At 46.9% G+C, this 15,201-nt stretch overlaps 1 protein-coding gene across 1 annotated transcript in view; it reads left to right on the forward strand.

Moving 5' to 3' along the window:
- Positions 1-15,201, forward strand: part of ATP10A (ATPase phospholipid transporting 10A (putative)) — a gene marked incomplete at both ends in the record, with an annotated part of 132,065 nt that overhangs the window by 62,717 nt on the left and 54,147 nt on the right. The window contains one exon of the mRNA XM_084254065.1: positions 2,437-2,641. Coding sequence (XP_084110191.1) covers positions 2,437-2,641 — 205 coding nt within the window. The remainder of the gene's footprint in view (positions 1-2,436; positions 2,642-15,201) is intronic.

Consider the following 15,201-nt stretch of genomic DNA (forward strand, 5'->3'; position numbering starts at 1 on the left):
TGGAGGGGGTGTTTGCTTTGGTCAGGGAGAATGCATTCTCGGTGATCATGTGGGGACTTGATTCCACAGCCCCCAAAGGTCTCTATCTGGTAGTGGGGTCTTGCCTTGCATTTATTTATCTGTATCTTTTTTGACTGTATAGCAGCCAAACTACACCTTTTGATACTTGGTTTGATGGCTCTTGAATTAGAGGAATATATAAAAATAAAAGGTGAAGATGAAAGGGGTGCTTCTTTCTTCTTCATCTGAAATTTGCCATGGGTTCCCTCAAATCCACAGTGTGGATAAAATGGATGCATAAAAAGTTATGGATGGCTTCAAATTCTAGCTCCTCAAACTCTCCATACATCTTGGCCAAAGTCCAGGAGTCAGATAGTTGTGGTTAAAATGGCCCATCTCAAGATCTCACCTTGCCAATTCTGACTCTCTGGGCATTCAGAAAGGAGTTGAGTTTTATGGAGCAGCAACCAGTAAGAAAGTGATGGGTGAAGTGAAATGTGTCTAGTGCTTTTCCCCTCAAAGATCTCACCTAGAGGATGTCCTGGGATTTCCCTTTATAGTATCATGTTGAACATGTTCCTCTACTTATTTAAAAATGCACAACATGGCCTTCCATATTAAAAATTCCCTTTGTAGGATTAATGAGACTACTTTTTCAGAGTAAAATAAATCTGGAGAAATTTATAAATAATGTTTTCATCTAAATATCTATTAGCAGTAACTAACAGGTATTGAAAGCTGACTATATTGGGCTTTATTCTGGCAAGTAACATGTGTATCAACTCCATCCCCCTCCACACAACTTTATTGAGATATGAAATTGCATAAATTTCATAAATTTAAGATATTTGCATAAATTTAATATATGCAATATGAAAATTTGATGTATATTTGTGAAATGAAGGACCACCGCAATGAAACTTGTTAATGCATCAGTACCCTTATGTAGCCATCTTTACTTTTTGGTGATGAGAACGTTTAAAATTGATGTGGAAAGGACACATCTGTTATCTCTGTTCTACAACTGAGGACAGTGAGAACGAGAATAGAGTGGTTTGACAGTGGTGGAACAGGGGGTCAAACTCAGAACATGTGTCCCCAGTGCTTGTACCCTCAGCTACCAAGTGACCCTCTAACCTGCCACAATTTCAGCTCACTTTCCCATGGTTTAAAGTGTTCCAATGATCTTACTTTTGTGTTGAAATACACATAACTTAAAATTTACCATTTTATACTTTTTTAGTTGTGATAAGATAGCCACAGAATTTTGCCCTTTTCACCACTTTTTTCTTTTGTTTGTTTAAATATTTATTTATTATTTATACAAGCACTGGGTACAGTCAGAAGTGCAGGAGGGTGAGAGAATTCACCAGAGCCAGAGCGGGGAACAGAACAGGCAGACTGACAAAATATACTGCTGAGGGGAGCAGCAGGCGTGGCAGGAGAGGTCTACGCGCTATGTAGGACCCGTGCCAGGGGCTGGGGATCAAACTGGTGCTGCAGAGGCTGTGGGCAGCTTCGCAACCCAGCGCTCAACTGCTGTGCCACCAGGGAGGCCCCCTTTTCACCACTTTCACGTGTGTACTTCTCCAGCATTATGTACATTCACAGTCTGTACAAGCACCCCCAATATTTCAAAAAATATATATCATCCCAAACAAAACTCCATACCCATTAAACAGTGACTCCCTCAGCCTTGGGTAAGCCCACTCTCCTTTCCATCTCTATGAAGTTGTCTATTCCAGGAACCTTATAAAAGTGTAATCATACATTATTTGTTCTTTTGTGTTGGATGGATTTCAAGTAGCTCGAGTCCAAGGTTCATGTGGGTTGTATCATGAATCAGAATTCCCTTCCTTTTCCTGGCTGAGTAATATTTCACCCTGTGTATAGATCACATTTTGCTTATCCATTCATCGCTGGGTGGGCATTTGAGTTGTTTCTACCTCTTAGCTACTTTGAGTGATGTTCTGTGGCCATCAGTGCACAATATCTGTTCAAGTTCCTGCTTTTCCTGCTTTTCTCTCCTCTGGGTATTTATCTAGGAGTAGACATTTAAACCACATTAAAGTGAACTGTGACAGTACATTCAGAATGCTGAATAATCATCACATTGTCTAATTCTGGCACATTTTAATCACCCCAAATTAAAACCTGTCTCATTGAACACTTTCTTCCCATGTCCCCTGACCCTTGCTCCTGGAAACCACTAATCTACTTTCCATGTGCATGGATTTGCCCGTTCTGGATATCATGTACAAGTGAGTTATACCATGTGTTGCTTTTATGAATGTTCTGTTCAAAACACTTTTATTATGGAAATTTTCAACATTCTGGAAGTAGAAAGAAATGTTTGGTGAACCCCACACATCCATCCCCCAGGGTCAGCTCTGGTCAACCGCCTGCCGGTCTCGTTAACCCCTATCTCTTCACCAGGGAACAAAAACAGTTCGTGAACCGATTCTGGAAGGAAATCCGCGTGGGAGACTTTGTGCGTCTTCACTGTAACGAGATCATCCCTGCAGACATCCTGCTGCTCTCCTCTAGCGAGCCGGACGGCCTGTGCCACATCGAGACGGCCAACCTGGATGGAGAGACCAACCTCAAGCGGCGGCGGGTGGTTCGAGGCTTCTCGGAGCTCGTAAGTGTCAGGCACCCGCCTCTCGCGCGCTCACCTAAGTATCCCCCTCCTCAGGCCACTTTTTCTAGTGGCTGGGCATGGGACTGAAGGTCTGAGAGGGCCCCTGATCTGCTCTGGTCCATGGCAGGCCAGCAGGCGACTCCGTTTTTATGACTGACTGTGAGTGCCTCATATCCGCCTTTGGAGTCCCTTTCAAGTTGCAGGAATGTTCTGAGCAGCTGATTAGTGACATTTGCCAAGCTGTTCCTCTACTAGCTCAGTAAATGGCAACACAGCAGAAGTAATGGCCTGTTCCCAGAGCATAGCTCAAGAACATTTTCTCCTCAGATGTGTCTCTGAGTTCAGTACCAGGTCTTCTGGAACTGAATTCTGCCTTTGACGAGCATCAGCCGCAGCTCAGAAAGGCACCGTGGGGGCTGACAAGGAAGAAAGTTAGGGTCCGACACCTGCACTCACAGCTGCCTTGTGCCCAGGAAATCTGAGTCTGTCCATACTCCCCTCTCCAGGGCTATGTAGAAGGTGCAGTGGTGCAAACCTCAGGGGTGGTCAAGTAGATGAGCCATCAGGGATGGAGGTGTCTGGGAGGGAAGTGGGCCCAGCTGAGCCTCATTCTCCACACCCCTGCTCTGTCCCAGGCTGCCCGTCTCAATCAGGCAGGGGACTCCTGCCATCGCCTGCACGGAGGGAAGCTTTAGGAAGTTGCCAAGAAAATGAGTCCTGTGTTGTAGGAAAGATGCCTTTGGGGTGTCTCTTCCCCATCTCATCTATGTGTCCACGTCACCCCTTCCCTGTAGGGCCCCGGAGGGAAGTAAATGAGCAAGTAAATGGAGTTAAGCCATAATTTAGTCGAAATGACTCCAATTAATGTAAAAATGATTATGATTTTAAAAATAGGTTTCTTTATCAGCACCCTGAGTTTTCAATATGCACGCACATTCCAATCCTCATAGCATATTTTGTCATTTCTTTTTTTCTCTTTCCTTAAATGCTCAAAGACTTTTTTTTTTTTTTTGGTACGTGAATTCATGGTCATATGTTATTATTCTGAAATAGATGAACATCCTATGGAAAATAAAGATAGGAAGTCTGACTTTTAAAAACCCTATGTTTGGAAAAAGTGAGTTCTCTCTGTGACGTGTTATGATGCTAAGAACATTTCAGGCCTCCATATTTAAGTGGGGTTTTCATAGGTGGAGCTGACTCCTGTCCAATACCAAGCAATCTGTTGCCAGTTGGATGAATGGTCAGACTGGTGATGGCTGCTAGGAAAGCCAAAATTAGAGCTTCTACATTTCTACTATGTAGAAATGAGCTAAGGGGCTGGGTGCATCCACTAGGGTCTGGTGAGGAGGTAGAAACCATGATTCATGAGGGGAAGCTTGATGGAAAGCCTTTCTCATGGGGTGGAGTAGTAAGAAGTCAAGCAGACCATGAGGAATTCAGATGTAGCTAATACAAGGAGCAGCCACTGACTCTGGGCCTGAGGTCGCGCCCAAGGAAGAAACCCCCAGGCAGGGTCTTATTCTCAGCACTAAGGCCAGACTGTCACCCATGGGATCCAGGATGGCAGAAAAGCTGCTGAAGAGCTGTACCAGCGAGAGGCTGGCTCTGGGGATGAGGGAGGCATCACAGGAGGCTCTGAGCTGGGGAACTACTGAGATGCCAGTCAGGGACAGGTGCTGGTCACTGGGTGCCAGGGATGCCACCAGAGGGTGTGAAGGGAGGCTCTGGCTGCAGCAGTGGCCAGTGGTGACTCTCCAGACTGTTGTCCCACAAAATTCTGACCTGCATGTGCAAGAGGTCAAGGAGAGAATGTAGGAAGAAGCTGCTGAATCTGGGGCCTCAGGCCTCACTGTCAAGGCCTCTGGTTGTCCTGACCTGAGAGCTGGAGAGAGCATGCAGCAGGCTGAGGCCTGGAGAAAACTGCCTGCGACTCCTTGTCCTGGAGCAACGTGGAGAGGTAGCACACACCCCCCACCCAAAGGCCAGCCCCTGCTCCTGCAGCAGCCCTCCAGCACCCTCTGCTGACAAGGCAGAAACTTAACTCATCCACCCTCTCCATTTGCAAAATCACTCATTTGTTTGTTTAGGAAAGGATGCCAAGAAGGAGGGACATGGGCCACGCTGACGGCTCTAGTAATTTAAGGCAGTGGGACCAGTGCCTTGAGGACTCCGGTGTGTTCGCCAGCACATACCTGGGACTGACCAGGCCTGGGGTCTCCTGCAAGTGGGCTGGGGGTGGAAAGTGATCCCTCTAAGAGGCCAAATGGAGGCTTCCAGAAAGAAGGATTTGAAGCCAAAGGCTAGGATGGTGAGGGTCTGTATGCCAGGGGTTTTAAGCACCTTTAGAAGGTGTCTTAGAGGCAGAAATAAGGTTGCCTTTATAAGGGGCATTGGACAAACTGTTCAGCACCAGGGCCTCATGGCAGAGTGGTGGCAACAGACCCCTGTCCAAGGACAAGCGCCTCAGAGACAAGTACCATAAACCATCCAGCCATCTGGTCTCTGGCAAAGGAAATCTAAATATACTGGGACTTAGAAATAGACATTTGATTTAAAAGTTGGGAGTCCAAATGCCCTGAGCCAGGAGGAAATAAGAGGAGCCCACCACTGCCCAAGAAGCTCTTATATCTCACTTTTGTTCAGGCTTCTGGGTGCCAGGCCTTATCAGCCCTCCAACATCCATGGAATTGCAAACCATTGAAAATAACTTCACATATATTTAAATATAAATCTTGTGAATGATGATTATCACACCATTTTAAAAACAAGAAGGAGAAAGTGAAGTCAAATTATTTCCCCAAAATGCTCCCTCCCCAGGCCAAATCAGGATGGAGGTGGGACCCAGGCTTGGGTTCTGTGCCCTCGAGGGACATGGATGGCCCTGAGTCTCCAGCATCAGGATCTCCCTCCCGCACTGCCCCCACTGTGGATTCACATACGCAGGCCTGAGGCCCTGGACATAAAGCTGCCCATGTGCAGCTGCTTTATTAGCTCATCTGGGGTATTTAAACAGCCACGTCTGCAGAATTAGAGGCTCCCTAGACTGCTACTGTTTTTAAATCTGTTTTGTTGTTTTTTTTTTTTTTTCAGAAACTCATTTTTTATAATTTTTCATTCTTTCAACAAATATTTTCTGAGTACCATCTATGCTTTAAATGCCAGTCTAGACACTACATTGATTGAAACAGGCAAGCAGCTTGCCCTCATGTGCTTCTGTGATCGAGCGAATAAGTAAAGTGGGTAGATGGTGGTGCAGCAATGTGTGTGTGTGCTGAAGAGTAAATAATAAAAGCAGCAGCCAGGGACAAGAGGGGGTTGTAATTTCAGGTGGGGATGGGCAGGGCAGGCCTCCTGGAAAACTGCTGGGGTGCCCAGACCCCATGCCATGTTGGCATGGGAGGCTGTCCAGGAGGTGACGTCTCTGTTGGTTAATTTACTGTGAAAATATGTTCCACCAGTTTGTCTCTTGGCTGGACCCATGGAATTTTTGCCCCAACCCAAGCTATACCTCTGGGGCCATCTGCTTCATGGTGTTTGGTGCAGCGATTGTGAAATTTTCGAGAAGAGCTGAAAGCACATAACTGCCTCTGTGTGTGTGTGTGTTGTTGTGTGCATGCGCTTGCACACGCATTTGCTCACCTGAGGAAGGAAAGTGAAACTAGAATGGGACACCTATCCCAGGCTGGAAAGTGTGAGGGTGCTACTCTAAAGATGGGCTTATGTGCAGACCCCCAATCCTAAGCCACCATGTGGCTTCCCCTCAGCTTTACACAGATTTTTACTAAACTCACAGCAGCCTGAGGTTCCTGAAAGGCAGTAACATAGTTTCCTGTACCATGTTAATAGACAGAATTCAAGGAGCTTAGAAAAAAGGACTTCACAATACTAAGTATGTAGGAGACAATATTATTATTCTTTTGTATCTACTTACACATGCTCCTAAAATTATCTGTACCATAGGAAAACTAGAGGTAAGGAAGGATGGTTTGCAAGGTAGTTCTTTCACTAAAGTCTCTTTTTCTTTAAGCTTTTGGGGGTTGTTATTCTTTAATTAAATTAGTTACATTCTCTGCTGTGAAACTGAAGGAGGAAACAATCTATCATCCAAGTGGAAAGCAAAGACAGCTGGCTGGGTGTGTTAATTGGAATTGGATCAGTCGATATCAAGTCTTTACAAGAAGATTCCTGGATTTCTTTTACATACTGAAGGATAATCACTAGGCTCATAACTTGATGCCGTGGGGCATTTTTCATTCTCAAATTTAACAATCTCATGCTTTTCTTGGAGGATGTTACATACGTAACAGGAAAGACTATGAGAAAGAAAGTTATTTTGAGAACACAATGACTTGATTTAGACTAAAATTTTAATTCCAGCAAGTCTGGATATTCAAAATTTGATTAGGTAGGCAGTATAATTATGTGTGAAATGCCATGTTTTGTTGCTTCCACTGTATTCGTTGCATGTAAGTTTGGTTGTGTAATAAAATTTGATTTTGTTTCTAGTCCTGGTGACTTGGTCACAGATGCTTTGCTTTGAATCCTATCTTCAATCATCTTATAGAGATAAGCACTTGATCTTAATGTAAACAACTAAATGCTGTGAAGTTGATATTAGGTTTTTATTGACGTATCCATCCAAAATGATCTTATCTCAAAATATGGGAACTTGAAAATTCTTTGTGTGTCTGTAACTCCCTATATGGTTGGGAGTAGTCGTTCTTTAGGGGAAAAGACAACCAAAGCAAGAGAGATTTATCTTCTGTTTATGGTAACATACACCATGTTATTTTTCTGTATTTTCATTGTAAAAAAGAAAAAGGGGGGATTTAATCAAAATTTCAACTTACCTAATTGTAGTTGAATTATCTTGGTAATTGAAGAAAGTTTCAGGTTATATCTGTGTGTGTATATTTCTGGAGCAAAAACTTCTTTGCTGTAGGAGGAGCTGGCCATATGAGACAGGTCCAAATGACACTCCATTCCTCCTCACAGCTGGGTGTGTATGTGTATGGGTGTGTATGTTCATGTATGTGTGTAAGTGTGTATATGCAGGGTAAGTGAGAAGCAGTGAAGTAAGAGTGCTTTATTAAATTACCACTATTATCATTCTTTTTTCAAATTTTATTTATTTATGCTTACAAGAGCTGGGGTGTAGGCCAGAGGAGCAGGGTGTGAGAGGATTCACCAGAGACAGAGTAGGGAGCAGAACAGGCAGACTGACTGAAGTACACTGCTGAGGGGAGCAGCGGGGAGACAGGAGAGGTCTGCTGTGTCATATGTGGGTCAGCTCCCTGGCCGGGGATCGAACTCAAGTCTCAGTGGTGGTAGCGCTGAGATTTAGCCCCCTAGGCTACCAGGAAGGCCCCTTTATTATCAGTCAGTGTAGGAGAGGATGTGAATTCTCTCCTGACCTAAGATCTGGTGTTCTCAAGCCTATGAATCTGCAAGAGCAGGTTCTAGAGAATCTGGAATAACCAGAGTTCCTCTGGCTACTAAGCACCTGCTCTGTGACAGGTTAGGTGAGAGATCCTGTTCAGTGGACTGTGGAACAGCAACACCTGTTCTGTGATAGAGTGGCCTTTCCCTCCACTTGCTTTGCAGGCAGAGGCCCCAGCAAGCAAAAGCTCCTCAACCCTGTTTCCACAGCCCCAGACCAGCACTGGGCCCTGACTGCCACAGCATTTGAATTCTCTGAGTTACTCCTAATTTTGTTTCTGAATGTATGAGAGTCTGTTCCCCTATTCCACCAGAATGACTGGGAAGGTTATATAATGCTTCAATCTTCATGTGTTCATCAAGTGGAAGGCAGAACTTTGCTTCTTATTTTGGAATAGTGCTTCTTATAGCTTCCCCTCTGTACATGCGAGAGACGGAAGCAGAGAGATTCATGCACACCTGTGCACTCTTATAAATGATATGAACATAAGCAGACCTCATATGGGGATCTGTCTTTAAGGGAACAAAAACTCTAATTCTGTAAAACATGACAACTTGAATCCTCTCTCCTGTTACCATAACACTATGGGGTGAGTGTATCTGCCAGAATGCCCTACACCCCACCCCCTACTATGAAAAGGGTGTCCTTGCTGGTGAGGACCAGTCTCCTCCTTGTTCCCAAGAGCTGATACTTAGGTGCATTTGGATGGGGTTTATAGGTGAAGAATTAAGACAAAACTTAAAAATCATTCTTTGTCACACACATCCACTTACCCAGACAAAAAATTCTGCATGGGACTCATATCTTGAGAAAAAAGAGTAAAAATAGTTCCCACTCACCTGTGATGACTGATGTTCTAGCAGTTGCACCTGCTGTTGGCTAAAAAACAGAAGCAAAACAAACAAAAAACCGAGCCCTTTCATTCCTGTGGTAAAAGAAGGCCAACTTCAAAGATTAGAGATTTAGGTTTGTTTTGGACAAAACTTCAAATAGTTGGTTTGTTCATCCGGCCTTTATCAAGCATTTTGGCGCCTTGACCATCAGGCAGGAAACCTGCGAGAACAGAGTCTGTGAGGCCAAAGTCTCCACCTTGGCTCAGTGAGGCTGGTGATGGAAACCCTTCTCGGGTATCCTGAGCGCCGCCTTTCAAGGCTGAGGGGGCAGGCCACATCATGGGGTGGGTTTCAATAGCTGAGATTGGACTGTTTGTCCCAAGCATCAAAGACAGAGGCTTGGAGGGACCCGAGGGTCCACAGGTGGGAGCCCTCTTGCTGGTTCTGGGGCCTCGTGAATGCTGTGCACCTTCAGGAGACTTGTCTTTGTGGTGTTCAGCCTGAAAATCACTGTTGAAGGGAGACCCAAGGCACCTGGGACTGAGGAGGGCTGAGGTCAGTGCTCAGAAAGCCTGTAACCCCCCAGTGAAAATAAGGAGATCCCCACCCCTAGGTGACAGGACCAGCTAACACATTTGCCCGGCCCTCTCCTCTAACACATGAATGAGAAAGGTCCCTTCTCACACCAAGTGGAGAAGCCCTAAATAAGGCTCCAGCGTCATCGTGAATCCCTGGGGTAACTCACGTTGAGAAGCCCCTTCAAGTGTGCGAAGAACTGCTGTGCAGGATTTCTACCTAGACTGAACTACTTACGTTTCTGTAACGGCTTGCTCTGTTTTCCAGACGTGAGTGGGATTAATCATCTTCTGTGTTCTCCTCCTCCTGACAGAAGTTGGTATTTGTAAGGCAGGACATGGACACAGGGCAGGTTTTCTGATCCCATGCAGACCGGGTAAAGGAGGAGCCAGAGTCCTCAGTAGTTTTGCAGGTTTTTTATTTGGGGTTCACCAGGCATATGGCAGGCAGGGGTGCTGGCTGGGGGGCTGGGAGGCTGACAGGCCTCCCAGCCCCCAGCAAGTCTTCACTCTATCTGGACTCTCTGGCGTTCGTTCTGCTGCTTCTCAGCTTCTCTTTAGGCTTCGGCTTCGGCTTCAGCTTCAGCTTCTGCTGCTTCGGCTGCTGCTGCTGCTGGCGTCCCCCCATGACGCCGCCCTTAAAAGCGCAGTCTTAGCTCAGCTGAATCCCATCTACCTATGCCCACACCCTACTCCAGGTGTCCGCCATCAGGCATGCATTCAGGACAAGGATCCATCATCTATCCTGATGGTGGAAGGGCAGAAAAGCCTGATATTTTCTTTACCCTACAGTATTTCCCTAACTTACTCTACTTTAAAAAGGAAAAAAGTTGAAAACATAGATCACCCTCTACAAAGATGTGTTCAGGAAAATCTGTGGATGAGACTGAAGGTAGTTTTATTCATACACCCATCAGTGTCATTTTAGGGATGCTTTATGTTTCATTTGTTTTTTTTTTTTTTAAGATTCATTTATTTATTTATACAAGAACCAGGGTACAGGACAGATGTGCATGAGGGTGAGAGGATTCACCAGAGACAGAGTGGGGAACAGAACAGGCAGACTGACAAAATACACTGCTGAGAGGAGCAGCGGGCAAGACAGGAGAGGTCTGCTTCACCTTGTAGGATTCTCGCCGGCCGGCCGGGATCAAACCCACGCTGCAGAGGCTACAGACAGCTTCACAGTGCCAGTGTGGCGCTCAACTGCCCGTGCCACCAGGGAGGCCCCGTTTCATTTGTTTTAACAGCTGATGGATCCGTAGGATAGGAGCCCAGAGCTGCTCTGATCTGGTTACCATGAGTATGAACAGTGCCTCCTGCAATGAATCCTTTTATAGAAGGTGCGAGTTCCCAGCTGGCAGCCTCTGCTCTCTTCAGCTTTCGCAAATCAGGACTGGTCCCTGGCCTCCTAGAGAAGCCACCTGAATCCCCACTGCACCCAATCGCTGCTGCACATCTGAGCTTCCTGGCTTCTGCTCTCGGGCCTGCCTGCACAAGTCTGCGCGCCCATCCTCATATTCCTGGGGAGGGTGGGCACGCCAGCGTTTTGGAGTGTCACCTTCAGTGTATCCCAGACCTCTTCTGCTTGGTGGCATGGGTTTTTCTCCAGGTGTGAGTTTGGGCAACCTTGGGGGTTTCCTTTGCTTGGGGGTTTGGTCCCCTTTTAGGTACTGACTGCTTTTTAAAATTGTGTAGACCACAGCCTGTCCTCCAAAGCCCCCAGAAAGCGCAATAGAAAATTTAAATATATAACAAATATTCCTGAAATTTTAAGTGTGAAATATAAGGACAAGCTATAGGTACACAACACACCCATGTGACTTACAGGTGTGTGAACACTGAGACATACAGTCATGCAACTTTCCCATTAGAGGTGTCTGTCCTGAGAACCCTGATTTTTTACAACCTAAGTCAGCTGAAACTTGTCATTGGGACAGATCACCAAGGTGGAACCACTTACAGAATTGTCTTCTGCCCCATCCTCTGCCTGTTTTCATACCAACAGCTCTCGGGCCATGAGGCTGTTCTGGAAAGAGGCTTCACTTAGGTCTCTGGGGACACTTGGGGTGGTGACACACCCTAAAATTTATAGTGTATTATACTAGGGACCCCAGAGAAACAGAATCAATAGGAGATGGATGGATGGATGGATGATCTCTCTATATAGATACATCTTTCTATAAATTTATATGATACAATATCTATAATAAATCTTTCTGGAGCTCTCTAGAAAAAATAGATATCTATATATATGAAGATTGATTCATCTAGCTAGCGAGCTTGAGAAAGATTTATTATAGAAATGGCTCACTTGATGTGGAGGCTGAGAAGTTCCACCATCTGCTGTCTGCAAGCTGAGGACCCAGGAAAGCAGGGGTGTGACCCAGTATGAATCCAAAGGCCTGAACCTATGGCGTGCACCCTAAGCTGAGGACTGAGAATTTGAGGTGAGATGTCTCGGCTCAGCAGTGAGGCAGATGAAAGGGTGAATCCTCCTTGCTGCCCCTTGTGGTCTAGTCAGTCCCTCAGAGGATTGGGTGGAGCCCACAACCTTGGGGAGGGCCCTCTGCTTTACTGAGTCCACAGATTCAGATATTAATGGCTTCAGAAACGCCTTCACAGACACACCCAGAAACAATATTTAATCTGGGCACCTCAAGAACTGAGCTTTTGCTTGGTATCATAAAGGATTTTCTTTGGCCAGAATATGACAAGTGAAGTAGAAGGGAGGAGGTTCCGGAGTGTTTGCTTCAGCCCTGACCTGCCTTTGAGCATGGACAGGCCTGCTGCTGACCCTCACGGATGCTCTGAGCAGCACAGCGTGGGCACAGAGTCTCCTGGAGGAGCGGTATTTGTGGGGGGGGGGTGCGAAATGCAGTGGTGAAGCATTTCAGGAGGCAGATTGGCTCCTAGAAGGGGAGACTGGCCATGACGAGGCCTTGGGACTCTGGCCAGTCACCACTCCGTGACCAAAGATATCTTATAGATGTCTTCTACTTAGACGTGGACACTTTGATCTTAAGGTCTGAGGCCCAACCTGCCTTGCCCCGTGACTGCTTATAATGACAGAGGGCAAGAGTGCTGCTGTGGTGCGGGTGATGGGAGGGTGTGAAACCAGCCCCTCTGCCTGCAGCATGTCGGAGCATCAAACACAAAGCCCACCCTGTGTATGCATCATGTGCTGGGGCCTGGGGGCATCTCAGGGAACCCTCACTAAGCTGCCAGCTTTGGTTCTATCATGATTCCATTTTGCAAATGCAGCAGCTGAGACACAAGGACATGAGATGCTGCCGAGATTTGACTCGTGACCAGAGGGCTGGACTCAGGCTCTGGGCTGAGGTGCCTCCACCTGCCTCATTAGACGTGGTCAGACAGCTCACATTGTTCAGAGCAGCAAGAGGGAGAGTCTTGGATAGGGGAAGATTTATCCTGGAGGTGGGTTCAGAAATCTCCTGCATTATTCTGACAATAATGTGTGGGTGGGACTGGAGGGCATGACCCCCCACAGCAGGATCTTGGCTCAGGAGGAAACCCCGAGCTCTGCTGCAGTGCTGTCAGCAGGTAGCTATGCAGCAAAACATCTGCTCATCTGCAAAAGGTGGGCCTTGAGCTATACTTGATACAGGACTCTGGGGGCCCAAAGGGTTTGTGTGCCAGAGAACAATTGCATGTGTTGGGGTGCCTTGGGTGTATCAAATGCCTGCCCCAGGGAGGAAGGCCAGGGGACTTCTCCAGGGTCCCCTGTAGCCCCACTTTCCCCATCTCTCAATCTGTCTACTGCAGGTGCTCTGCCTGGCCAGACCCTCCTTTAGGGCCCATGTCATGGCACTTCTGCCGTTTCCCGTGCTAATAGCTTCATGTCTACCGTCCTGTTCACCTCATTCCGAGACACGGCTTCTTTCCCCACTTCACATGCTGGCGTAGAATCCCAGGCAGATGCAGTGATGTGCTGCAGTCATTTGGCTAGTGCAAGGGAGACCTGGGATTCAGATCCAGATTCTTCCTCCAGCAGGGTCCCCGCCCTTTGTCCTCACAGCAGGGTCACCAATTCCCAAGCTCATTGCTCACACACCCCAGTCAGTACCCAGTGCCTGCACATGCATGCTGCCTGCAATCTGCGCTTGTTTATTTCTTTACAAATTAGGTTCTCTGTACTAGGTCGAACTGGTGGTGATGGTGTGGGTGAAAATTACTACTATACTAAAATTTTAGATGCATACAAAATACATTACAGATGAGAAACATTTCAGGCTGAGATTAAAAATGAGTAGCAACAGAAGTTCTGTTCCTGACTTGAGCTTGAAGCAGGTCTCATGGAGAGTGAAAGGTGTGCGTGGGTATCGGTGTCTCCTTGTCACGGGTGGATTATACACAAATATGACAAGGGGAGCAGAGAGAAGTCTGTGTTTTTCCTGCAAGAGAGGGGGGTTTGTCTATGTGCACTGGAGCTTAATTTAGAGCCAAGGCCCCCCTTCCTGTGTTCATTCTTTTCCTTCCATAACCTCTGCTTCCATCTGGAGGAACCAGGTTAGCAGCCTGAGAGCGTGCGAGCATGAACCTGGTGGGGATTAGGTGAGTCGCACTAACACTGTTTCTCTGTGCAATGGCAGCTGAGATGCCCTGTACCCCAGGAGGGCAGAACCACCCTGCCCACTGCCCTGGGAGACACACTGAAGTCTGGAAAAAGAGCAGCAAGTCAGGCAGCCTGGCCTGGAGGGATTCTTTTATTTGCTCAGATTTTTAATCCTCACGAGGGTTATGGATTTAGTCATGATGTTGAATCTTGCTGGTGAGTTATGTGTGGGATTTAGAGCATTGTTCTAAGTCAGTTGAAGCCACCTGCTGGGCACAGCAAAGTGGGCAGGTGCCAAACCCAGCAGCACCCACTGCCAAGCAGCAACGGGAGGCATGATGAGTGTGCAGACCTTGCAAAGGAGTTCTCCACATCTAGGAGGCCCCTTCTTCCACCCCTGCCATGCTGGCCACTGACCCCAGGGCCATGAGGTGGCACACGGAAGAGTCATGATGTGTCCCAAGGGTAGATTTCCTGCTCTATTACCTTGAGCCAGTGACCCACTCTCTGGGTCACTCTCTAGGGTCCTCCCTGGTAATGCAAGGGTTAAGACGCAATCTGTGAAGTAATCTGCAGCCACTGCAGCACGAGTTTGATGCCCAGCCAGCCAGGGAGCTACCCACATGGCACAGCAGACCTCTCCTGACTCGCCTGCTGCTCCCCTCAGCAGTGTACTTCGGTCAATCTGCCTGTTCTGTTCCCCACTCTGTCTCTGGTAAATCCTCTTACCCCTCACATCTCCAGCCGGTACCCCAGCTCTTGTATGCATAAATAAATAAATCTTAAAAAAAAAAAGAAAATACTTTCCTTGTGATGATCTTGTAAAGATCAGAGACAAGGGGCTTCCCTGGTGACACAAGAGGTCAAGCACCACACTATGAAGCTATCTGTAGCCTCTGCAGCATGAGTTTGATCCCCAGCCAGCCAGGGAGTTACCCACATGGTGCAGCAGACCTCTCTGTCTCTCCCGCTGCTCCCCTCAGCAGTGTATTTCAGTCAATCTACCTGTTCTGTTCCCCAATCTGTCTCTGGTGAATCCTCTCACTTCCTATACCTCTGGCCTGTACCCCAGTTTTTGTATGCATGAATAAATAAATCTTTTTTAAAAAAATTGGAGACAAGTTAGGACATGG

Source organism: Talpa europaea (genome assembly GCF_964194135.1).
Source record: "Talpa europaea genome assembly, chromosome: 14".
Taxonomy (NCBI): domain Eukaryota; kingdom Metazoa; phylum Chordata; class Mammalia; order Eulipotyphla; family Talpidae; genus Talpa; species Talpa europaea.